This window comes from Myxocyprinus asiaticus, chromosome 31 (assembly GCF_019703515.2).
Source record: "Myxocyprinus asiaticus isolate MX2 ecotype Aquarium Trade chromosome 31, UBuf_Myxa_2, whole genome shotgun sequence".
Lineage (NCBI taxonomy): Eukaryota > Metazoa > Chordata > Actinopteri > Cypriniformes > Catostomidae > Myxocyprinus > Myxocyprinus asiaticus.
This window is the reverse complement of record NC_059374.1, coordinates 25,835,487-25,861,979: the sequence shown is the minus strand read 5'-3', so window position 1 is coordinate 25,861,979 and position 26,493 is coordinate 25,835,487. Positions and strand designations below refer to the sequence as shown.

The 26,493-nt window shown below is 37.2% G+C and overlaps 2 protein-coding genes across 2 annotated transcripts in view; both read right to left on the bottom strand.

The window, feature by feature from the left end:
• Window positions 1-601: 601 nt before the first annotated feature.
• On the bottom strand, window positions 602-5,705 carry crk (v-crk avian sarcoma virus CT10 oncogene homolog). The gene is made up of 3 exons (XM_051665775.1): window positions 5,150-5,705; window positions 3,853-4,433; window positions 602-2,940 (listed from the first exon to the last, which is right to left on the bottom strand). Exons 1-3 carry the CDS (start codon window positions 5,367-5,369, stop codon window positions 2,803-2,805), a joined length of 939 nt encoding a protein of 312 aa, XP_051521735.1. The 5' UTR covers window positions 5,370-5,705; the 3' UTR covers window positions 602-2,802.
• Window positions 5,706-8,241: 2,536 nt separating this feature from the next.
• Window positions 8,242-26,493, bottom strand: part of LOC127422379 (leucine-rich repeat-containing protein 75A-like) — a 36,205-nt gene continuing 17,953 nt past the window's right edge. The window contains exon 4 of the mRNA XM_051665857.1: window positions 8,242-11,716. Coding sequence (XP_051521817.1) covers window positions 10,888-11,716 — 829 coding nt within the window. The 3' untranslated portion in view covers window positions 8,242-10,887. The remainder of the gene's footprint in view (window positions 11,717-26,493) is intronic.

The window sequence follows — 26,493 nt, the reverse complement described above, 5'->3', positions numbered from 1 at the left end:
TCAATAAATAACATCATTTAAAAAGTGTATTTTGTGTTTATTCAGATTGCCTTTGTCTTATGTTAGATTTTGTTTGAATTTTTTGAAACAATTTAGTATGAGATATACACAAAAACAGAAGAAACTGTATGTGCTTTTCAGAGCTTCAAAGTTTTGAACCCAATTCACTTGCATTGTATTGACCTACAGAGCGGAGATATACTGTTATTACAAAATAGCACACCATTTTCTTTGAAGAACCTTGGAGTACCATGCAAATAAAATGGCACATAATTATAGTGATCTTTCAGTACCATGGTTTTATTATCGGATACCATCACTGTGCCATGGCACTGCTACAGTACTTTTGTTGTAAGCGGTGTCATAACATCACAGTTTTCGACCAAGTTGGGTGCCAAGATTTAATAACTCTAGGAAACCATTTAGAAAATATAAAGCTGCTGATAAAGTTTAGCATAAATGTCAAAAACTATTATACCATAATAAACAAAAAATGTCTTCTCTGTCACTTTCTATATAGTATGACAATAACAGAGTACTAAAACAGTTTTTACTATCAAGGCATGCAACCTAAAATTACTGACAAAGTAAAAGGTTTGAGTAGCATTACTATAGGGGTCAACTTTATTTCATGTACAGGAATAAAACTGTAACAAAAACGTAGGGTTTCTGTGTATGACTTAAACACTGTTCTGACAGACTTGGATGCACATAAAGGATAACACAAGATTAATTTCACAAAATTACTGTGTTGATATTTAGGTTCTAAACATAATACTTTGGGTACAATTAAAATGTACAGACACAAATTGTGATTACTGTTAACCCAGTCATAGCTCAAAGTGATGCTCAGTCTCACAGAAAAGTGGTGAGAGTTACAGACTTATAAGACTCCAATATCAGCTTTCCTTTGTGACTGATTTTAGTGATCTTGTTTGAAAATGGACAATTCTGATTGAAACATAGTAGAGACTTAGACCGTTAATAAGACAGGTAATGAACATCAAAGTCCTTCATAATTATGACTTAAGTGACAACTACATAACATGGCTGGCTTGCGGTCACATCATGGCAACATATAGCTAACCTACACACATATACGACATAGCTTTCTAACATTTAGGTGTGACGCAACAAAAGCGAGAAGAATTTCCAGGTGATTGTCAATGTTACTGAACAAAGTTAGTCAACTTTTTAAAAAGCAACAACATAAAAAGGTAAAGGGTAAAAACATTAATGTTTCATAGTGTTGTTCTTGTAGCCTGTCTATTAGTGTTTCAACTTGTATATTTGTCCACAGACATTCAAGTTCTATTCCCTATGGTCAATAGTAATGGAAGTAGGTTACAACAGTTAAAAACAAAATGTTTCTGCAGGTTCTACAACTCTTTTTGTATTTTTTAACTAATTAGATTAAAAACATTGCTGATTTGGTCATTGCCAACAATCTGCAATTAAGGCAGGCAGCTAATTAACTTGGTACATACATATTTGTGATTACAGGAGAAAATATCCTTTCTCAATCTATATCAATTCAGAAATAAAGGCTTGATGGAGTTCAATGTTTAAACAAAATTTAAAAAAAAATCACTAGCTTGGTTACAGATACATTAAGCCAATTGTAGATAAAGTCTTCTTGTCTGTGCAAAGTCAGTTTTGAGCAAGATACATTTGAGGTATCAGGTTAGGCTTCTCAGATTAATGTGACACTTCATAAAATGTCAATATCTAACAGTAGTTAGGGGGGTGGAGAGCTGCTAAATGAACCACTTACTGTATATTTAAACTTGACAAGGGATGTTGTGTCAATTGCATTAGTTATATTGAGTGGAAGAAATTTAAAAACAAAAATTCCTATCTATCTTGTCTTAAGTTGACTTTTTGTAAAGATCAACAGCTGAGACTAGCATAAGAAATTAGGTTACACATTCAACAAATTTGCATTTAGTGTAATAATTCCAAGTACAGCAATAATGGTGAGCAAGTAGCATTTCCTGATAATAGATAATGAAAATGTAGTAAAACTCTAAGTTACTTAGCGGTACTAAATAATGATGATGCATGAGAGGCCATGTGTCCAACCGACCCGTGGCCCATCCTATATTCATCAGAAATGGTTGTGCATACATAAAACTTAATGCGGTGAAGGCTCAGGCTACTCAATCTGCTCATTTTTGCTCAGTGTACCGCCCAGTAGGAACCGCTTCATGATACAGTTGACCAGCAGTGAGCCAGTAATGACAAGCCAACCAAGAAGACTGTACTGATCGGAATGGTAAACTTTAGCATGTTTGATCTGCAGTTGTTATTCAGACACTGAATATTTTCATGTAGTATACGATTTGTAGTGTGGAAGAGGGCTTGTTGTCAATCCCTGTGAAAGCTGTTGTGTTCTAGAACACTCTAATTAGTGTAAGCTACCGCATTCAAATAAGCAAAGGAACAGTCCCTTGTTAAGACACCAATCTTCTCACGTTTTAAGTCCAAGCAGGCATCTCCTCTTTTTTTTTATCAGTTCACAAGAGGCCACACACTAACAACACTCCTCTCTCTGTAGTGTATGTTGTTGCATGTGGACTTGTATCATAGTGTTTACCCAGCAAATAACTTCAATTATAGCATAAAATCTAACAAGTGAATTGTTGCAGATACTGTGTATGTTGGCAAGACAGACACAATGGCACAAGGTAATGACAAAGGCGGGGAGGTAAAGGAGCTGGCAGAGGGGCAGTTGTGAGGACGTGTGAGGAGCCGGAGTGTGTGTGTACATCTAAGGGCTGCTAGGGAAGACAGTCTGCTCTCTCAGCTCAGTTCGTCCTCTGGATTGTGCTGGTCCAGCAAGCGGACGTGGGTAAAGGGAAAATGGCCATGCTTTCCCTTGCACTCACCCTCCCACTGCCCGTTTACATTGATCTTGGTCACCTTCACCATGTCGCCGACCTAAAGCACAGAGTAACATTGTGAACACAAGAGCACTTCAGAAAAATAACACAAGACAAGAGCGAAGGCCGTCAGAACTACCCTTAGAAAGCAATTGTGTTTGTAAATCTGTCTTTTAAAGGGACAGTTCACCCAAAAATGAAAATTCTCACATCATTTACTCAACCCTCATGCCATCCCAGATGTGTATGAGTTTCTTGTGCTGAACACAAAAGAAGATTTTTAGAAGAATATCTCAGCTCTGTAGGTCCTTTCAATGCAAGTGAATGATGACCAGACCACTGAAGCTCCAAAAATCACATAAAGGCAGCATAAAAGTGGTTTAACCTATATCTTCTGAAGCGACGCAATCACTCTGGGTGAGAAACAGATCAATATTTCAGTACTTTTTACTATATATCTCCACGTTCACTTTGACTTTCAGAATGTGAAAGTAAAAGGAGATTTATGGTAAAAAAGGACTTAAATATTGATCTGTTTCTCACCCACACCAATCATATTGCTTCTGAAACCATAGATTTAACAACTGGAGTCATATGGATTACTTTTATGCTACCTTTGTGATTTTTGAGGCTTTAAATGTCTAGTCACCATTCACTTGCACTGTATGGACCTACAGAGCTGAGATATTCTTCAAAAAATCTTAGTTTGTGTTCTGCTGAAGAAAGAAAGTCATACACATCTGGAATGGCATTAAGGGTGAGTAAATGATGAGAGAATTTTCATTTTTGGGTGAACTATCCCTTTAAACACAGAGGATCACAGATCCACTGGGAGGTGCCAAAGCAGAAATAACCTCCCCTTCTATCTCAATTTTTACAGATTTTTTTTTTACTGTTAAATTCTACATAAAACACTTTTGTATAAAAATATAGAGTCTGTTTCATTCAATGTTGTGCAAAAACTTGTTACCTCTAAAGCGAGAGCAGTCTTGTCATAGGCATTGGGAACTCTCTTCTGAATCGCCCTGGCAAACACTGGACCATTCTGAAGGTTGGGTAAGGATGTGGGCTGAGCATACTGGCCTGGTTCACCAAGCAGAGGGGGGGACTGAGAACTGTGGCCATCTGAGTTGCCGTGAGCGCCTGGTCCTCCAAAAGATCCACTTCCAGGGGCCCCTGATGTTGGCGAGGCTGGCCGGTACTTCTCCACATAGGGCACGGGAATCATACCGACACGGCCTTCTGAATTCTGAGCATTCCACCACTGCTCCTCTGGCTTCTCCAGGACTCGAAGAACATCACCCTTTCGAAACGGAAGGTCCTCGTCGTCATTGCCTGGGAAGTCAAACAGGGCACGGACGTACTCCTCTTCCAGCCTCTGGGGAGCTGCTCCTGTTCCTGCATTGACACTGATGAAGGAAGAGTGTTTGGATTTGCTGATGGGCTCTATAAGAGTGGTGGTATCCAGGTAGTGGATCTTGTAGAACTCCAACAGGGCAGGTAAGGCATCGAATTCCTGATCTCCAATGCGGAACCGAGGCGGAGCGATTCCTAAAAGATGACAGCAAAAAAACATAAGCTCATTTGATAGTTTCACTTCTATGCAATCTATGAATCACGACTAAACAAATAGTGGGAGCTGTAGTTACTCTTTGTAAACTACAGTATTTTCTATATTGTCTCTACTTTAGAAAATGCCAAATATTTTTGGCCTAAACCAGGGAAACTGTCTAAAGTAGCCTAAAATGTATATTTCAATACAATCAGTGATTCACCAAACAATCTTAGACATCTAAATGACTTGACTAAAATAATTGCTTATGAAGAAAAACAATAACACTGCTTCCTATTTGACTTTTGAAAAGATAAAATCTTAAATAGGCCTATATCTAAATGGTTGAACTAAATTGGTACCTCTAGAAGATGAATCACTTTGATTCCTATTTGATTTTTAAAAAGATCAAAAGTCTTAAACATCTTAATGGCTAAAATAAAACAATAACTTATAAAGAAAAACAACTTTTGACTGCATTTTTGTCAAAGTCTTATACTAAACCATAGAGCTCAACAAGCCCAACAGCGGAATGACAGAAGAAATGATCAAAACTGTAACAAATAAGTCTACGTTACATTTACTAAGTGAGATAGACATAGGTTACATTCATACATTATTACAATCATAAAGCAGCTAAATGTGTGATTAAGGACGCTTTCATTCATCCAGTTGTTGCCAGTTATGAAGTCCCCCCTTTGCATGCACCACTTACCTGGTCCGGACTGGCGATTGCTGCTGATGCTATTTATTATGTAATGAGAGACTTTGGAGTTCTCCGAAACAGACAGCACGTAGTCCCCAGGAATAGTGATCGAGTCCCGCACCAGGAACACCCCGTGCCTCTGCCCTTGGAGCAGCGAAACCGCATCCTGTCGGCTTAATCTCCCCCAATACCAGCTCCCCCGGTCCTCTGAATCGAAATTTCCGGCCATGACTAGCACAAGACAAAAGCCAAGGCTTCACAGGCCTTCCCTTCGCCTCTCCTTATCCGCAACCAGCGTTCAACTCATGCACAAACTTTACCGCGTTCCGTTGTTGAACACGTTTCGAATCCGCGCACCATTCGCACAGTTTTCTACACGTTTTGTTCCAATCGAGCGAGAAAAGAGCAAGACGCTGGAGGCCCAACGTACTCGACACGCAAAAACTACGACTATTCGCCAAGACCCTCTGATAATCTTTCAGTGTACGCCAAAATGTACATTGGAAGTTGTCACAAGGAAGTTCAAATATTTCAAATGGCGGACAAGGGAAACCATTTTTGACCTTATTTCCCGGATGTGATGCAATTCCGAAATCAATTCTCATGGTGCCTGTACATCGCCATATTGATGCGGTCAATGTTAAAAATGGGGCGTAACGTTTATTGTATTTACATGGCTGCGTGTTTCAACGATTCAATTGGTAGTTATACGTGTATTTACTTTTATAAATTCATTTATGCTTATTTTGTCCTTGTGAACACAGCTGACCGTATGTATTTACTAATATCGGTTAACATTTATATACTAATATAGTTATTTTTATTCATAATGACTTTACCTTATTAAAATGGTTGTCACGAATACCTATTTTCGTATTCATGTTATTAGTAATCTAAATTTCACCAAAACTCACTGTCCATTATTTTACAGGAGTCTACACTTACACGTGAGAATTCATAACAGTAAGTATATCAATTAGTTAACGCGGATTTACTTATTTAATCACAAGTTGTTCGTGTTTTAAGTTGTAAAAATTATACCGGAAGTACGTAAATCACTACACGGTGAATTCGTCACCGACCACTAGATGTCGACATCGATTACTGGTTCTTTTTTTGGTTCTGCACCAACATATTTAAAGGAATATTCTGGGTTCAGTCAAAGTTAAGCTCAGTCGACAGCATTTGTGGCATAATGTTGATTACCACAAAAATACATTTTGACTTCCCCCTCCTTTTCTTTAAAAGCAAATATCTGGGTTACAGTGAGGCACTTACAATGGAAGTGAATGGGGACCGATCCACAAATTGTTAAAATACTCACTGTTTGAAAAGTATAGCCACAAGACAAACAATATGCATGTTAATATGATTTTAGTGTGATAAAAGTACTTACTAACCTTTTCTGTGTAAAGTTAACAATTTTGGATGTAATGTTAACAAACAATACCCTAACATTACTGTAACAATGATTTAAACAACTTTACAGATCAAATAATACAACACAGTTCAAACAAAATCATGTGCTGTATAACAGTGAACTATGTATTTGTTAAAGGTTTATTGGTTTTGATGCCAACAGTCAAATACATTTTGTTTACATGTGATGATATTAACATAGCCTACAGGTGCTTCTCAATAAATTAGAATGTCGTGGAAAAGTTCATTTATTTCAGTAATTCAACTCAAATTGTGAAACTCGTGTATTAAATAAATTCAGTGCACACAGACTGAAGTAGTTTAAGTCTTTGGTTCTTTTAATTGTGATGATTTTGACTCACATTTAACAAAAACCCACCAATTCACTATCTCAACAAATTAGAATACATCATAAGACCAATAAAAAAAACATTTTTAGTGAATTGTTGGCCTTCTGGAAAGTATGTTCATTTACTGTATATGTACTCAATACTTGGTAGGGGCTCCTTTTGCTTTAATTACTGCCTCAATTCGGCGTGGCATGGAGGTGATCAGTTTGTGGCACTGCTGAGGTGGTATGGAAGCCCAGGTTTCTTTGACAGTGCCCTTCAGCTCATCTGCATTTTTTGGTCTCTTGTTTCTCATTTTCCTCTTGACAATACCCCATACATTCTCTATGGGGTTCAGGTCTGGTGAGTTTGCTGGCCAGTCAAGCACACCAACACCATGGTCATTTAACCAACTTTTGGTGCTTTTGGCAGTGTGGGCAGGTGCCAAATCCTGCTGGAAAATGAAATCAGCATCTTTAAAAAGCTGGTCAGCAGAAGGAAGCATGAAGTGCTCCAAAATTTCTTGGTAAACGGGTGCAGTGACTTTGCTTTTCAAAAAACACAATGGACCAACACCAGCAGATGACATTGCACCCCAAATCATCACAGACTGTGGAAACTTAACACTGGACTTCAAGCAACTTGGGCTATGAGCTTCTCCACCCTTCCTCCAGACTCTAGGACCTTGGTTTCCAAATGAAATACAAAACTTGCTCTCATCTGAAAAGAGGACTTTGGACCACTGGGCAACAGTCCAGTTCTTCTTCTCCTTAGCCCAGGTAAGACGCCTCTGACGTTGTCTGTGGTTCAGGAGTGGCTTAACAAGAGGAATACGACAACTGTAGCCAAATTCCTTGACATGTCTGTGTGTGGTTGATGCCTTGACCCCAGCCTCAGTCCATTCCTTGTGAAGTTCACCCAAATTCTTGAATCGATTTTGCTTGACAATCGTAAGGCTGCAGTTCTCTCGGTTGGTTGTGCATCTTTTTCTTCCACACTTTTTCCTTCCACTCAACTTTCTGTTAACATGCTTGGATACAGCACTCTGTGAACAGCCAGCTTCTTTGGCAATGAATGTTTGTGGCTTACCCTCCTTGTGAAGGGTGTCAGTGATTGTCTTCTGGACAACTGTCAGATCAGCAGTCTTCCCCATGATTGTGTAGCCTAGTGAACCAAACTGAGAGACCATTTTGAAGGCTCAGGAAACCTTTGCAGGTGTTTTGAGTTGATTAGCTGATTGGCATGTCAATATATTTTAATTTTTTGAGATAGTGAATTGGTGGGTTTTTGTTAAATGTGAGCCAAAATCATCACAATTAAAAGAACCAAAGACTTAAACTACTTCAGTCTGTGTGCACTGAATTTATTTAATACACGAGTTTCACAATTTGAGTTGAATTACTGAAATAAATGAACTTTTCCACGACATTCTAATTTATTGAGATGCACCTGTATTGCTGTTCCTGTTTTGCACTTGTGTAATGACATTCTCCTGGCTTAATTAACCATTTTAGGAATACAGGACATAAATACAGACCAAAAAACAAACAAACAAATTACACTTTTACTGCTCACAGTTCTTCAGTGCAATTGTCAATATACACATCTCCCTTTCTGTAATGGCTGAACCGGTCTAAAAGTTATGGCTTTGAAACAGAGCAGGAGACTTTGAGACTACATGCGACCAGAAGAACACAACTGGCTCTAAAAAACATTGTAAATAAAATTATGTAATGACTGTCGATGATATCTGAAATATGCTGGTTAACTTCACTACAAGAGCAACCACCTATCTATTATGAAAAGTAATTCATACCCATGTTATAAACCGTAAATTCACCTTTAGAAAAACACTGAGGAAGAATTTGCATGTAAGATCATAAGATACTATACAAAGTATAGTATAAATGGGGAAAATTGAGGACAATTCTCAGTTAGGATTTAAATACTGGAATAAAATATTGTTTTCTATGAAAAATAGGCCTACTATCTAATCAATATACACTGTCATTTAAACTTTCTTTGAAATTACATACTGGCTTATTAGAACTACTTTTAAGTAATGTAACTATTTAAACTTAATAGATGTGAAATATCTTAATCTTTAAATATCAATGGATAATTAATAAATCCAACATTATTGTAATTTTAGTGGTTAAAGATCTATATTAAGGAGTGCTGAAAAACCTTACAATGTCTTCAAAATCCACATCAAGCATTCTCTCGTCAAGTAGCAACAATAGACTATCAGCATTATACTCCTTATGTAGCCATGTGACAGCTTGTTATGTGGAAGGAGTCTTTTCTCTTTGACTTCAGTCCTTCTTAAAGGAATATTCCGGGTTCAATACAAGTTAAAGGGATAGTTCACCCAAAAATTTAAATTCTCTCATCATTTACTCACCCTCATGCCATCCTAGATGTGACTTTCTTTCTTCAGCAGAACACAAACAAAGATTTTTAGAAGAATATCTCATCTTTGTAGGTCCATACAATGCAAGTGAAGAGTGATCAGACCTTTGTTGCTCAAAAAATAACAAAGGAAACATAAAAGTAATCTATAAGACTCCAGTGGCTAAATCCATATCTTCAGAAGTGATATGATAGATGTGGATGAGAAACTAAATTTAAGTCCTTCAACTCGAAATCTCCATTATCACTTTCACTTTTACATCAGAAAGTCACATGTGGTGTCTGATTAGTTTCACTTTCGCATCTTACAATGGAAGTGAATGGGGACAATCTGTAAACATTAAAATACTCACTGTTTCAAAGGTATAGCCACAAGACGTAAACAATATGCGTTAACATGATTTTAGTGTGATAATATTGCTTGATAGCCTTTTCTGTGTAAAGTTATATCCAGTTTTACAACTTCATTGCCATAAGGACGCAACACTGTAAACCATGCAATCCTGCGAAAATGACAATATAAACAACTTAAAAGCTCAAATAATATAAAAATTTTAACAGAAGTATTAATTTAAGTGCTATCATAAAATTATAAGCTTCACATTTCTATCTTTAAACCCTCCAAAAATGTGGCACATTTAGTTCCATTGTAAGTGTCTCACTGTCTGTAACCTTGATTTCTTTTTTTTTTTTCTTTTTTTTAGAGCTTTTTTGTGGTAATTAACATTATGCCACAAATGCGATTAAGTTTAACTTGTGTTGAACCCGGAATATTACTTTAAAACACTGCTCTGTATTACACAAAATTATTTTGGGGCAACACCATGACAAGACATTTTGGTTTCCCACTGTAAAAATTAGGGGCACTTAATATGAGCTCATCAGCATCCCATCCATCTGACACCTGGGACATGCATATTATATTCATTGGATGATAATGAATGGAATTTAGATTTGCCACTGCAGGAGAGAACGTGGTGCTTGCAACAGTCAGATGCATAGATGGACAAATACAGAAGTACAAATACATATGTGATATCTGGAGGTCCCCAATCCACCACAGATTTTTTTATTTCCTGCACAAATCCATCTCTTATGAGCAATGAAAAACAGCAAAATGTGCACCTGCACACACACCTCTCCAGCAGGGTGGTGAACAGGCACATAGGCAGAGGTTCAGTGTTATGAATGTGTGGGGAAAACCCTGACCCCAAACCTTCAAAACAGAGTTTGATAAGGTATCTACTATATATATATATATATATATATATATATATATATATATATATAATATGTAATCTGTGTATATTCTTATAGTTGTGTACATTTATTTTTCTCCCTTTGCAACAATAGACAATCATTAACAATAGCAACAACACTGTGATATCTTCTTCAATTACGCATACGTTTCAGTTTCACTGATTGTCAACCCTATGAAACCTGTTGAACTCCATGACTACATGGATAATCCTCTCTCAGTTTGGCGCCAAACCGAGAACGTCCAAAAGCCTGGCAGGCTTTTCCTTTCTCTTTTTCTTAAAGGGACAAAAGGTTGCCATGTCTAATCCAATTAGACAATGGCTTTGATCAGGTAGGGTTGTCTGAATGACCAGCTAATTGGTCTGGGACAGAGTCCTCTCTCAGAGGCTCAATGGCTCCAGAAGAGTGCTGAGACTGGCTGAAATAAGACAGGTGGGAAGACTGACTATGTAAGTCATCTTCGCCCTCTGCTTTCAACGGCCTCTTCTCTTTGCTCTGTCCAATGGTTGGATTTTTCACTAACCTTTGCTCCTCCATGGTCCACATACTGTCGTCCTCGTCCTCCTTACCCTGCACCTCCCTGTCAAAGTCTAGCAACTCCTCCATCATGTCTTCAATCTCTGTCTCACCATCAATCACTTCCTCCACCTCAGACCTGAGCTCTCCCAGGCTCTCGGTCCTGTTTGCATCATCTGTGTCATCCTCATTCACTCGGCCCTCTGGCTCGCTGGCCTGGCTCTCTCCAAACTCAAGGATGGTGGGAAGGTTGCCCTGTTTGGGACAACGTTTTCGCAGGCTCAGCAGGAAAGGCTGTGGGAGGGAGAAGATGTCCACATTGTTCCCCAGGTCAATCCAAGTTACGCTGGGGAAGCTGTCTGGGTCCTTCAGTGTGTCTGTGAGCTCTTTAAGTACCGCACGGGTCAGTCTGTTGCCATTGAGGGCCATAGTCTCAAGGCGAGGAAGGGACGTCAGTGTAGGGAGGAGCAGGAGGAAGGCATCATCTGTGAGCTCGGTAAAGCCCAACTCTAGGCTGCAAATGCGGGATGCGTAGTGATGCAGATAGGCACAGAGACGTTCCATGTCTTTTACGCCAAGAGGGATGCCAGAAAGGTCTAATGTCCCAGTGGATGGAGGGCCTGAAAGAACAGATTTCAGACTGGGAAAGAGATAAAGAGGAAGACAGAGATTAAGTGTCTGTAAATTAGCTGGAGGTAAGAAAATATTAGTTACTGATTCTTCAATTAGGGGCAATCTTGAAAAATGAAACTATGTTTCTTTTATGCTACAACATTTATCATATGTCCTGGAATAAACACTTAATAAAAGTTAAATAGCATTCAGTTAACTTGAAAATAATCTGAAGTACAATTTTCAAATACTGAACAGTTTGGTGATGACACCAGCTTCTGCATTTAATCCAGGATGGACTTCAAAGACATTAGTCATTAATCTTACAGTTCATACAAAATCTTTTTTTTCTTTTAAAACACTGGACATTTACTTAGTTTACAAATTTAAAATCATGACCTGCACTGCATATAAATAACTAATATTGGCATTCTTTTCATGTTGTTTAGCCAGAGGGGAACTGGCCCCCACAGTGAGCCTGGTTTCTCACAAAGTTCATTTTTCTCCATTAACCAACATCTTATAGAGTTTTGTGTTCCTTGCCACAGTCGCCTCACAGGGGTTCTAAATACAATTATGATTTAGTTATTTATTTTTATACACAATTTACAATCATATTTAATCAAATTACACAATGATGACTCTAAGACATTAAAAATATTACAGTTTCATTTTCTGCTAATGCATGATTTTCTGTAAAGCTGCTTTGAAATGATGTGTGTTGTGAAAAGCGCTATACAAATAAAAATGACTTGAAAAAAAAAAGACACCTAATAAGGCTACTTTCAGATCATAATATAAAAATGTTCATATGAATTATATTTCTGATCTGAAAACTCTCATTTTGCTGTTCTAGCAGAGATGTGCTCCTCGGTCACTTATCATTTCCATCATAACTAATATAAACATGTATTATTTATTATAATAACAACCAGAATTTACTCAAATACTCTCAAAATGAGGAAGAAGTAATTTAAGTTTGTAGTTATTATAATATTTGCTTTAAAACTAGAATGATTGTGTTTTTAAGCTTGTTCTCTTTAATGGAATAGTTCACCCAAAAATAACAATTCTCTCACCATTTACTCACCCTCATGCCATCCCAGATGTGTATGACTTTCTTTCTTCTGCTGAACACAAACAAAGATTTTTAAAAGAATATCTCAGCTCCATAGGTTCACACAATGCAAGTGAATGGTGACCAGGCTTTTGAAGCTCCAAAAATGAGATAAAGTCAGCATAAAATAACCCATAAGACTCCTGTGGTTAAATCAATGTATTCTGAAGCGATCCAGTAGTTTTTGGGAGAGAAACGACCAAAATGTAACTCCTTTTTCATTGTACATCTTGTCATTGCAGTCTCTAGGCACCATCATGATTTCAAGCTCTATTACACTTCTTAGTGTGCATTAATCATGTGTGCAAAGCACTAGATGGCGCTATAGGAAGTGTAAACGAGCATGAAATCATTAATCGCAAAGGAGACTGTTGTCAAGATACACAGTGAAAAAGGAGTTATATTTTGGTCTGTTCTCACCCAAAACCAACTGGGTCACTTCAGAAGACTTTGATTAAACCACTGGAGTCTGACAGATTATGTTTTATGCTGACTTTATCTGCTGTTTAAACCTTCAAAGGTCTGGTCACCATTCACTTGCTTTGTATGGATCTACAAAGTTGAGATATTCTTCTAAAATCCTTCGTTTTTGTTCTGCAGAAGAAAGTAAGTCATACAAATCTGGGATGCATGAGGATGAGTAAATTATGAATTTTCATTTTTGAGTGAACTATCCCTTTAAAATAGTCCCCCTAAGTACCCCTAATTGAAGAATCACCCACATATCCATTGTTGCATAACATTAAGCTCTGCTCACACATTCAAACAGACTTTTCCAGGACCCTGTTCAGTATGGCATAAAACCTTTTAGCATGGACATGTGCTGCCCCAACTAATTGTATTGTAGGAAATGTTTTATAACTAAGCTGTTAAACCTGTTTTTGCTCAAATATCAATTAAATGTGCAAACCTTCCTAAAAATTAAAGTTTTTGAATTGCTATTTGAGGGAAAATTACAGTAATTTTAAAATCTATTAGTGCCTAAAGAAGACATGTAGCTTGAGGGCAAACTGAAACTTTGCTGTCATCAGCTATAAACTGTGCTAGACCAGACTCCCAAGAGTACTGCAAAATGAGCTGGAAAAACTGTTGAGTGACTGTTTTAATAAGTGAAGATAGACTATGCAGCTTAATTTAATGAAATACAAACTACCCGTACCTTTTTATTAAAACTCAGAGAAGACTATTAAACACTAATTATATCAGCAGGGAAATTGAGATCTGATTGAAAGGATTCATTTTCCATAAATGCATTACAGATATTTAGAACAGAGGCCCTGGATATAAAAAGTTAATATAAAAGTTAATCTAATCATGTTGTTAATTGTTATTGTTATGTCAAATATGGATTTACCTACAAGAGATAAATGGAGTGATAGGAGCCAATAGAATGTTTTTTTTTTTTCAGGAGGAAATATTATAAGGATAGTTCATCCAAAAATGAAAATTCTATCATTATTTTTCAATCCAGTCTGACATCATTTTTCCAGTCCAGTATGACTTTCTTTCTTCCATGCAAAACAAAAAGAGGTGTGTGATGAGAAGGAGGGCGGGGCCGGGCCGTGACTATGCACGCCCGGCCCCCAATTGGGCTAATCAGTTATGGAGAAGGATAAATGCGGTGGAACGCGGCAGTTGGGGAGAGAGAGAGAGCCACACGCAGCTGCAGTGTGTGCGTTTGTGTTCTGTGTGTCTTTTTGTTTAAGTTCTTATTAAATATTATTTTGACTGTTCAGCCGGTTCCCACCTCCTCCGCTTCCCAGCCTTAGCCTTATTACAAGGTGTTAGGCAGAATGTTACTCTCAGTCACCATTAGCTTTCATTGCATATGTTTTCCATACAATGAAAGTGAATGGTGACTGAGGCTAACACTCTGCCTTTTAACATCTCTTTTTGTGTTCTACACAAGAAAGAAAGTGATAATGTTTTGGAACAACATTATGGTAAGAAAATGATTTTTTATTTTCAATTTTCATTTTTGAGTGAAATATCCCTTAAAGCAAAAGAGAACAAGTGTGTTGCTGTAACCGCTGCACACGTAGCAGACTCATAATGAGCTCAGTGTGCCACCACAGCTTGCCAGTGTGCAAGCTAAGAGAGAAAGAGTGAAAGCGAGAAAAGAACCAGGGAGAATGCTAATTTATAATGTGGCCATCACTAATTCACACCAGGACATGCATATATTTCACTGAAATGGCATTTGAGGAAGAGAGAGAAATAATGAATATCCTGATTTGACATGCAAATCTCATTCTGAATGAAATATTTCCTCTCCCACTCTGATCCTGTCATTGACCCAGCAAATAAAACAGCAGCAGAGTCAAGGAAATGGATAAACCAGAACAGGATATCAACTCTCCTGATATTACTAGCCAGAATCCCGAATCCCACGCTCTTTAGGAGAAAATGCCTTTCCCTCTCTCAGCAACCTCACCCTGAATGCATCTGACCCACTTTAATTCTGTCCTCAGTATTTTATCATTTCCAGCTATTCTGCTTAACCATAAAGGAACGTTAACCAAAACAACAACAACAACTACAACTACAATACAGTCATGGCTGAAGGTATCGCAGGCACTCTGCTGCACATTGTGCTTAACAACGCCCTTTAGCCATGACTACATTCACAATATAGCATAGACTCTCATTCCTTACTGCTTAAAAAACACTTGGGTCTGACAAGTCATTGGTTGCATATGAAAGTACAGCCTGATCTCATTAATATACGTAGCTATTTGTATGTTAATATTTGTTTGTATGTTTGAATAGACACTAAATGGATGTACACATGGACGTTTGAAAGCATCTAAAATTTAAACATTTTTACGTATTTACAGTTTTAGAAACGTACAATATTGATGAATCCATTACAAATATATTTGAATACACAAATCGATTATATATATTTGTACATTTTTAGTGTTTTATAGATATTTTAGATCCCTTAACCCTACCCCAACCTCTAAACATAACCACATTTCAACAATATAAAAACATGTAACAAGTAGATTAATGTACAGAAGCAATAATTTTTGATACAATATATTAATTTATATATATATTACAGCCGCTAATCCCACACCTACTCCCAAACCTAATCATACTCATTTATTAAGCAAATAAAACACGTAACAGGCAGATAAATTTAACAATAAAAATGGCAAAATTCAGTACAAAAGTAGTCTAAAGGGCGATGCGCTGCATCCGATGTGCTCCCTCATGGCATACAATAGCTTTGTGTGGGGTGGAGAATAGAATTTAAATTATTAATCACTGTAAACCTTCTCCTAATGTACTCCATAACGGCGCTGTGATACCTCATTCAAACATATACATCACAGAATACGGCATGTCACAAACAGAGACACTTAAAAGCCAATGAGCATTCGACATGACTGCCATAAAACCACTGGTCGCAATGTTTTTTGAGGTGACAATTTTTTAATTAGGAAAATGAAAATGAAACCAACCAACGCGGGTTGATGGTTACAGCGGGCACGATGGCGCTAGGACAGATGGAGACGGAGATTGTTGAACAAAGGCTTGAATTTGGGTCTGTTCTTCTCAGAAAGCAATCTGAAGATTTGGATTATAGCTAAAAAGAAATTTATGGATTAATTTTATTATTGTTTTACGGTGTTTTTTGTGGTTTATTTAGTTTTTTGGTATATTCTGAAAACTCCTTTTGTGTCCTATGCACTGTAAATACTAATAATAATCTCAAATTGTAAAAAAAATAGTTTATTCAATTTAAGTGTACATTTTTACTAATCTTACTAGTTTTAATTAAGGTTCCTTTAATCTCTTAACCCTAAAGTTGTCATTAATAAAACATTTAAGTGGTCCTATTTAAACAGTACTTTAAATGTCACATTTTGGAATCATAACTCAAATATATACATTCTTTAAATTCTGGCTTCAAGTACTACAAACTCAAAATTATCAAGTACAAAATTGCAGCTGTGTGGAATACCCATAAGCTCTTGCACTTGAATAAATTATGAATGTTTGGTCAAAACAAGTGAACTTACATAGAAAAATAATCATTCTTATATGAAAACGTATTTAGTTTGAGTTGAGATTTTTGTGAAATCACCATGAGGGTGATTAGTGTTACCTCTGGTGAACTTGGAGCCTGTTAAGTTTAAGCCATTCTTATTTACTCTCTGCACTAAAAGTACTGAGTATATCCAATGTGCCATATGGTTAACCAAGAGTCCAGTCATAATTTCCCCCTTACTGTTAGATATGATAACTCCATTTCAATATTTAAATATAAACAACGATACTTTAATCACAGATGAGTTAAGTTTACTTGTAACTAGTTAACGTTTCTTAAAAAAATTAGTTCAGTTTACTTGAGTCAAATAAGTACATTTACTTAGATGCATGCAAAACCAATTAACTAATTTTATTTTACAGTGTGGCAAACAAAAAAATTAAATACTTAATAAATGATTAAACTATTACAGAGTTTTTATTCATTTTACATTTTAAGTTTAGTCTAGGTTAAAGTGATGTAATCCTTTAAAATGTTGTATAGGGCAGCAGAAATCACAGAACTGAATGAAACCATTAAAATGTCATATTATAATGTCAGCTGCTTTAAATAAATGTGATGGCATTTAACTAATCTCACTGATTATAAATTAAATGTAATTAACTGATGAATTCTATTAATTATTCAATATTAATCAATTCAAACAGTACACATAAACATTTGTAAGTTTCTATAAGTGTTAATACATAAAATGATTTAGATGCTGTCAATACGTCAGTATTGTACGTTTCGGTGTCTACACAAACATAAGAGAATGTACGTTTGCTTGAAACAAACTTAATGTAAGAATACATTAGAATTCTTACGAGATCACATTGGAAAGTAAGAGTTAGTTACCCAAATAATCTCTGAACTGTTTATGCAACACAAGAACTGTGCTGGTGGTGTGCTAGACACTACCAGATAAAAAGGAGCTTTTTAGAAAGCGGGAAAGAGTTAAGCAGGAAAGGATATATGAGGCTGTAAATAATCAGAGCTTTGCAAACTTCTTAATGCTAATTTGTTAAATGTAGCTTTTTAATTGATATGAAATTTATATCACTCCTTCAATTAACAAAAATGTACTCTTTAATGTCATTTCACTCCACTCTCCCCCCTTAATCATTACCCCCAGCACTTATATTTTCTCACACAAGACTGATTATCGCCTAGCAACAGTGTGTGCTGTGAACAAAAATGCTTCCTTTCCTTTTTCTTTCCCGTGAAAGTAGTCATGTGATCATCAATATGAAAGATTCCAACAAAATTTTGTGTGAAGATAAGGTTAAAGTTTCTCACTTCTGCTTAGTAATACAGAGACAACCCATTTCAATTTCTATTTGAAACTGAAAATAAAGCAGAGACTTTGAGCAGGAGGTGGGTGGGAGGGTTACAGGTATGAGCAATACTGTATCGCATTTTTAAAAATTGTTTATATTTTATATAGAGGAAAACACAAACACCCACTGCTGTGATTGTGTCATTCTCTGTCCACTTTCAGTAAAATTCGAATCTATTCCTCTCTAGGGCCTGTGAGAGCCTGAGGTGATAATCCAACCAGTGGGCAATCATACAGATGTGCTCACTGCTTGTCAATGAAGAGAAATCACTTATCAAAATTACCATCACATTGCCAAAATAACTAAAATTTTGGGGAAAAAGAAAACGACTATAAATTCAAAATGTGTAGGCTATAGGTAGAATTTTGGCAAATATATAATTGAATGTAGGTGTTCTCCACAAAACTTTAGATAATAAGAGAGCTAAATATGACTAATTATGTGCAGCATCTATCATTATGTAGCTGATTCTCCAACACACTGGTGAAAGGTCAGCACTATGTAACTGTCCGATCAAAATGAAGAATTACTATCCTTAAAACTGAAATAAAATTTCCTTTGAATGTGTACTATTAATACATTTTAATTAATGACTTAAGCATTCATTCATAACAAAAAGAAAAATAACAAACATGTTTAAACAATTAAATTATAACTGACAAGATATTATTCTATTTTTTAACTTACTGCATAAGAACACAATATATTTTTCTTTATTTATATATATATATATATATATATATATATATATATATATATATATACTGTACTGACCATTTCAAGAATGTAAACAAAAACAAAGGAATTAGAATGGTCCAGACGTATTTCCGGATCCTTTCAACAAAGTCAGTCCGCTCGGCGGCCTTTCTGAAACGTTCTTGGGCAGTTTTGGCAGTTATTTTTCTATGTAAACAAGCGTCATGAAAGTGCAGCTCCTGTCTACTTGAATGAGGAAAGACCGAAATCTCCAAAACGGTTGGTCAAAATTACAATAAAAAAAACATATTTCAAATAAGCAGTAAAATTTGACAACACTGTGCGGCTTCCCTGGGCCTTGGCACTTGAGGGGAATAGCGGCCTGGCATCCTGGCCCGTTGCGTGCTCCAACTCGCACCAGGTTCCAAGGTGCGGGTCCAGCGACGCATCTAACTCTCCCTGCTCCGTTCCTTGACCTGTAAAGATGCCAGCAGGTAGAGACCAGTCTCCTGAGGAGAGGCACGCTCCGTGTTTAAAGGCAACAGTGATGAGGCTCTGCTTCATTGGGATCACGTGAACCCCATCACGCAAGGCGGGGCGACGATGATCCACGGGAAGTGTGTGTCGTTTCGTCACAACTGGTATAATAAATTGTATTTCTTTACCTCAGATTACGCTAAAAATGCAATTATACTTTTGTATAGTCTTGTATAGCTAATGCGCATGCGTGTTCTCGAGTTGATTGACAGGCGATTTCTGTATCTAAAAGGTGATTTTACCTGTAAGGCGGGATTACTGTTGGCTGACATTGAGCATTCCAATTTCTCCCATTCATTTTAATAGAAGTGGCCCGTCTCTGCTAAATAATCTCTGTTTTGACAAGCAGGAAATTTGACACTTGACATCACCAACGAACAGTATATGGATACAGCCTAGGGAGCACAGGATAGAGCATAATATGAAAACTTATTCTATCATTATGTTGCCTTGACAAAGCCAACATACTGTTATTCTGTTATTTTTCAAAACCTCTAAACCCAGACCAAAATGATCAATTGTTACTCTTCCTAGAGCTTTTAAAGCTGCATGCACCAAACTCGGCACAGGCTTTCAGACTGTTCTGACTCAGGTTGCTATGTCTTTTTTAACTGATCATACAAACGGTTTTCCCATAGCGGATGATGAAAATTCCCAGACAGTAAACGGCCATTTTGTGGACCTTTATCTACTAACTTAAACACTCATGTGAGAAATCTCGTTGAAATTCTGAATAAAAATCTGATAAGCAAATTAATTCGGTGGTAAAAGGTAACTTTATTCAACTCAGGGCCATTGCTAAAACTAAACATCTTCTTTCATTCAGAGATCTGGAGATTGTTATTCATGTGTTTATTTCATCTAGACTGGTCTATTGTAATTCTTTATATTTGGGAATATCAAATACTTCACTATCACGTTTACAGTTAGTGCAAAATGCAGCGGCTAGACTCCTGACTGGCACCTGGAAATATACAAGTATCTCTCCAGTTTTAGCCTCTTTGCACTGGTTTCCAGTCAAATACAAAAGTTCAAGAGTTCAATTCAAGGTACTTTTAACGGTTTTTAAGGGTTTACCTGGACTTGCACCAGATTATATTTCAGACCTCTTACATCAATATCAAACTGCTAGACCTTTAATATCTTCACAGGGCCTGCTTTTAAGTGTCCCTAAATCCTGTTTGAAAACCAAAGGGGTTCGTGCCTTCTCTGTTGCAGCTCCTCGCCTTTGGAATAGTCTGCCGATTCATATTAGATCATTTGATAGCACTGACCCTTTCAAGTCTCAGTTGAAGACTCATCGTTACTCTACTGCTTATAACTGTTCTTAGATTTACTGTGCATGTTTTTAATTGTAACTGTATTTTAAATTTTGTTAGTGTAAAGCACTTTGGTCAACATGTGTTGTTTTTAAATGTTAAATGTTTAAATGTTTTTTCACTTTCCTAACATCGTTTTCCAAAGTATGCGGTTATGGAGAGCATTTTCAAATGTCTTCATTTTAAGTGCCGTTCCAGTGTGGATGGTAGTGTGGTATGGCCTGAATGTTCAAATGTGCCAAGACTCAAATGTAAAAAATGTGAATGTAAACAAATCTATCTATGTCTCTATCTATCTATCTATCTATCTATCGGTCCATCCATCCGTCCGTCTGTCCATCTGTCCAACATTAAAGTTTGTTTTCACAAAACTTTACCAATGTAGTTTACAATGAATAGCTTTAATTCTATATAACTTATAACAGGTTTATTTAAGCATTTTATGTAATGTTTGCATTGTCAATTGCAAAACAGTTCTCTTACTCAGCCTCTTAGGCATCACTGCCCCTTAGATGACAGCTGTCTGGATGGGAGTAATGTCCTGTCAAACGACAGGTCCTTCCTAGACTAAAGAGAGACAGGGAATGAAATGGAAAATCCCAAGGATACAGAAAGAAGTAAGGAACAGGGCAGGAATGACTACTTAAGGCCCTGGTATAGTTCCCGAGAAGTTCTTCTGCGTTCTTCGTTCAGGGGTAAAAAAAAAGTTCGGAACAGCCAAGCAACGGTATACTATTTGCGAACATTCAGACACCCACCACACTGCTTTGGGAGACATTTAGAGGAGCATTTAAATATGAGGACGCTCAAGACGCTAATGTGACATTAAAATGTGTTATCAATGACTTTATGTCTCATTCTATGAGTAGAATTCACATGAGGTGAGTAAAAGAAGCTGTTTTAACCACTCGATGATGATATAAAGTTATTTATAAGCAGTATAATGTTTAATTTGTCTTGTTTACATTCTGAATTTATGGTGCTAATGCGCTATACGCAGCCATAATATGTGCCGATTACACACTGTTACTGTAATTTATTGTGACACTGATACTATTGCAAAGATGAGTGTACAAAAGAGTGTTAATGTGCAGAATACAGACAAAATAATTATGATAAGAGAGGCATATCTTATTTTGGGCAGTGAATGGCTTTCGCTTGAGAAATGGGCACTTGAGAGTATTTGAGTAGATTTGATTCCTTTTGTAGACGTATTAAACAAAACAAAGAATATTGCATGACATGGTGTTGTAAAATGTCTCTACGCAAACGATAGAACAGATCTAGGTAAATTTGCACCAGCTCACTAATACCTGCATGCCGGTGTGTTCATTTGGACTGATCTTGACTGACTGAACAACGTAAACAGAATTAGCTGTCGGCCTCAAAGTTGGTGGAGTTCAGGCCACACCCACCGATGACATGGACTAAATGGCAGTAAGAAGGTGTTTAGCAGCCGGTAGGAACTGTTCCTAAAAGTTTGCCCATGCGAGCTGTTACGAACCACCGAAACGAACTCAAAAACAACTTTTATTTGCCAGATTTTGTTCTAAATGACCTCACAAACATTCGTTCTTCGATTTCGTATGAAGTATATCGGGACCTTTATACAGCAACTCCATCAGCTTGTCATATTCTGAACCTGTTTCCTGTTTCAGGCATTGAAGAGGCTTAGCAGAAGAGGACAAGACAGAAAGTCATAACAAGAGATAGAGGCACAAAATGGAGAGCTTAAAGTACTGAACATCTAGAAAAAGGCAGAACTATGAGGTAATCTGTTGGGGAGAGGCAGCTTTAGAATGACTCAAGAGATCACATGAGGAGAAAATAGAGAGATGAGAAATAGGAGGCGGAGGTATGGGGGGAAATTTGGGAGAGGGTCCAGGAGAGAAGCTGAAAGAATTTAGCAGACATGCCTGAGAGATGACACTACGATTTCACAACAGCCTACATTCCACACCCTCTTTCTTCTACTCTCCTGTTTTATTTTCCTAAATCCATTTTACTTCTAACACAACTCTCTCCTAAACTAATTGATGTCTTGTTTACATTATCTCCTCACATTATACAACTCTGCACACAGGATGAGTAGATCTCTTTAAAGTCCCAATTGTTTCACCTAGACAGCACTAAGATTAAATGGAGTTCTAAGTGAGAATTTTGCTACTCAGTCTCCTGCTTCCCAAATTTTCTCCTGAGAAAAAGACCCCAGTAATCTCACGTGTCTTCTCAAAGTTTAAAAGAGATCTCAAATATGTCTCAAACTGTGTTAAGATTTGCCAAGTCTGCGATAAAAAGTCAGAGATTTCAATATGAACTCAAACATCTTTTATCTTATTCTTTCTAGACAAAATGATATGAGTTATGCAATGCACATTTAATTTGCTATGCTTATTTGTGTCCATTTTTCAAAGAATTATAACTGAGAACTCCAATAAAGGGATAGCTCACCCCAAAATAAGAAGTCTGTCATCATTTACTCCCCCTTATTTACTTAGCAAGACTATTAGCCTTAGTCACCATTCACTTTTATTGCATCTACAGTATGTTCCATTCCAGAAAGTGAATGGAAACTGAGGCTGTGCTTCAGCCTTACATCTTCTTTTGTGTCCACAGAAGAAAAAAAGTAAATTTTTGTAATAACATGAGGGTGAGCATATGATGATTTTCATTTTTTGATGGACTATCTTTTTAAGTATCCTGAGCTATGAAAGAGCAGCTTCTGAGCAATACATTTTTCTTAACTATCAAATCCTAAAAAAACAGTAAGTTTGTACATCTCTTAATGTGGAGGCTGTGCAGGCAAATCATATGCTAAAGCTAGACAAATATTGTCGCCTCTGTGGTCCTAATAAATTGCCCAACGTGGTCTTCTGCTGTTGTAGCCCATCTGCTCAAGGTTCGACGTGTTGTGCATTCTGAGATGCTATTCTGCTCACTACAATTGTACAGAGTGGTTATCTAAGTTACCGTAGCCTTTCTGTCAGCTCGAACTAATCTGGCCATTCTCATTTGACCTCTCTCATCAACAAGGACAAAGTACAATAGTAGAAGTACAATAGTTATAAAATTAATGGGAATACCATAACTCAGACATTTTGAAATAGATGAGAAATGTTTGAATTCATATTTAAATCACTGATTTTTGATTGCAGACACTGGTATCTTGGCAAATATGAGCACAGTTTGCAACAGAGAAATTAATGGGAGCTTGGGGCAAAAATGCCCCTAAAATTCAAAATGTAGAGGCAAAACATGATCCCATTATCCTAACATCTGGTATTTTTTCTAATAATTTATTCTAAGCCTAATACATACTATCACAATATATGATTTGATGCTGATTTAAATTTATATGTAACAAACTTACTGAATTAAAAAGACAGTAAAAAATTAAAAAGGAATCATAAAAAGGCAACACAGTAGTAAAAAAATTAAAATAAAAGCCCTCATATAAGTAAAAAATGCGGTAAATAAGTAAAAAAGATCCGGGCGACAAATATTGCCCCATAATAAAAAAAGTTAATTTCTTACCCTGCAGTGTTGAAATCTCTTCTTAATCTCTAGAGGAGAAACATGTGTGATTACAGGGTCTTTTTCTTAGGAGAAAAATCTGAGAGGTGGAAGATTTAAGTCACCATTTGCTCTCCATTTAATCTCATTACTTGTGTTTCTAGAAACAACTGAGATGTTAGAGATGTTAATTTTTTATGGGGGTCTCACTCATGGCGATAACCCAAAATGCACTTTCCACATTAAATTATGGACTGTTTGGAATTTATATTTAAATCTTTTATATTGAAGGAATCATAGATAATGGTTGATATTTTGCCTATAATTTTTCTTTCCTATGTGCATCATCAGGTGGTGATGGCTAAAATTATTTAAATTTCAATTTCACATGGACAGTACCAATCAGTGGTGTAGCCAAGGGTGGGTGGGCCTGGGCCGGGGTGGGCCTGGGTCCACCCAAATTAGACCCAGGCCTACCCAGAATATTAGAGATTATTTTATGACTTCAATAGTTTAAAAAATGCAAAATATCAGATTTCTGAAAGTGTGAAAGAACTGTTTGAATGCGCTGCCTCTCTGCTGTTAAGGAAAATTTGGATTAAAAAAATGTGGGCGAAACTTTGGCCCATCCATTTTTATTGAGGCCCACCCAAATGTAATTTCCTGGCTACGCCCTTGGTCTCAATATAACTGAATGGCTGAAATCACGTCAGTACACACTGAGTTCAGGCAGAACAAACAAAGGTGCTTGAGAAGGTTCACACAGAGAATAAGGAGACCCACAGAGACATGCAAGCATTGGCAACAATCTCAGCAAAAAGGTAAGAACGTTGTTGGAGAAAGCTTCATTCACATCTGTGACAATAACCCACACAGCAGTAAATAAGCAGTAAATGAGGAGGTGCACACTCTGACACACTGGTGTCAGGAGCACAACCTCTCCCTCAATGTCAGTAAGACAAAGGAGCTTGTGGTGGACTTCAGGAGAAGAGAAAGAGAACACAGTCCCATCACCATCAATGGAGCACCAGTGGAGAGAGTCAGCAGCTTCAAGTTCCTGGGTGTCCACAGCACTGAGGAACTCACATGGTCCATCCACACTGAAGCCGTTGTGAAGAAGGCTCATCAGCGCCTCTTCTTCCTGAGACGGCTGAGGAAGTTTGGAATGAACTGCCACATCCTCACACGGTTCTACACCTGCACTCTAGAGAGCATCCTGACTGGCTGCATCTCCACCTGGTACGGCAATAGCACCGCCCACAACCGCAAAGCACTGCAAAGGGTGGTGCAAACTGCCAGACACATCATCGGAGGTGAGCTTCCCTCCCTCCAGGGCATATATATTCCAGGCGGTGTGTGAAAAAAGCTCGGAGGATCATCAGAGATTCCAGCCACCCGAGCCATGGGCTGTTCTTACTGCTACCATCAGGCAGGCGATATCGCAGCATCAGGACCCACACCAGCCGACTTCATGACAGCTTCTTCCCCCAAGCAATCAGGTTTTGAACTCTTGATCTCCCATGATCAAAATACATCAGCACTGCACTTTATTACTCTTACTCTTACATCTCACACCGGACTGTCATAAATTATATTATTATTATATTATATTCTCTCTTAACAACTTACTATCAACTGACAGTCTGAATGTCAGTACAGTACAATACAACCTACTGTACATTCTATATATACACTATATATACTTTTTTTTATTGTATAATGTGTATTCTATATTGTGTGTATTGTATACTGTACATTGTATGTTATTATTTGTATACTGTGTTGTGTGTAATTATGTGTATATTAGATTTTAAATTGTGTTGTGTAAATTTGATTGGTATATGTCTCATCACTGTCACGACTGCTATGTTGCTCGGAACTGCACCCAAGAATTTCACACACTATTGCACTTGTGCATATGGTTGTGTGACAATAAAAGTGATTTGATTTGATTTTGATTTGATAAAGCAAACAGTACACCGATAAGAATAACAAATGTAAAGCCATGTGTGGTGTCATTCAGTCAACAAAAACCACCCAGGTAGGATTAAACACAACCAAAGGGATAAGGAGGAGCAAGAATTGAATCGGTTCCACACAGAACATGCTTTCACATGTTTAACCACACATGGTATCGTAACAACAGCAGCCAATGCAATGAATAAACTGTGGTGGGGGAGTTCAATTCTGGCAGTCCGTGACTATGTTCAAAATACTACCATATTACTCTTACTATTGCTGCAG

What these genes read in the sequence shown, in the direction of transcription:
- crk (XM_051665775.1), bottom strand. Translation starts at nt 5,369, where the DNA reads ATGGCCGGAAATTTCGATTCAGAGGACCGGGGGAGCTGGTATTGGGGG. An exon ending in CAATCGCCAGTCCGGACCAG is followed by an intron (nt 4,434 to 5,149) that starts GTAAGTGGTGCA and finishes GTCATCTTTTAG; the next exon opens with GAATCGCTCCGCCTCGGTTC. An exon ending in AGACTGCTCTCGCTTTAGAG is followed by an intron (nt 2,941 to 3,852) that starts GTAACAAGTTTT and finishes TCTGTGCTTTAG; the next exon opens with GTCGGCGACATGGTGAAGGT.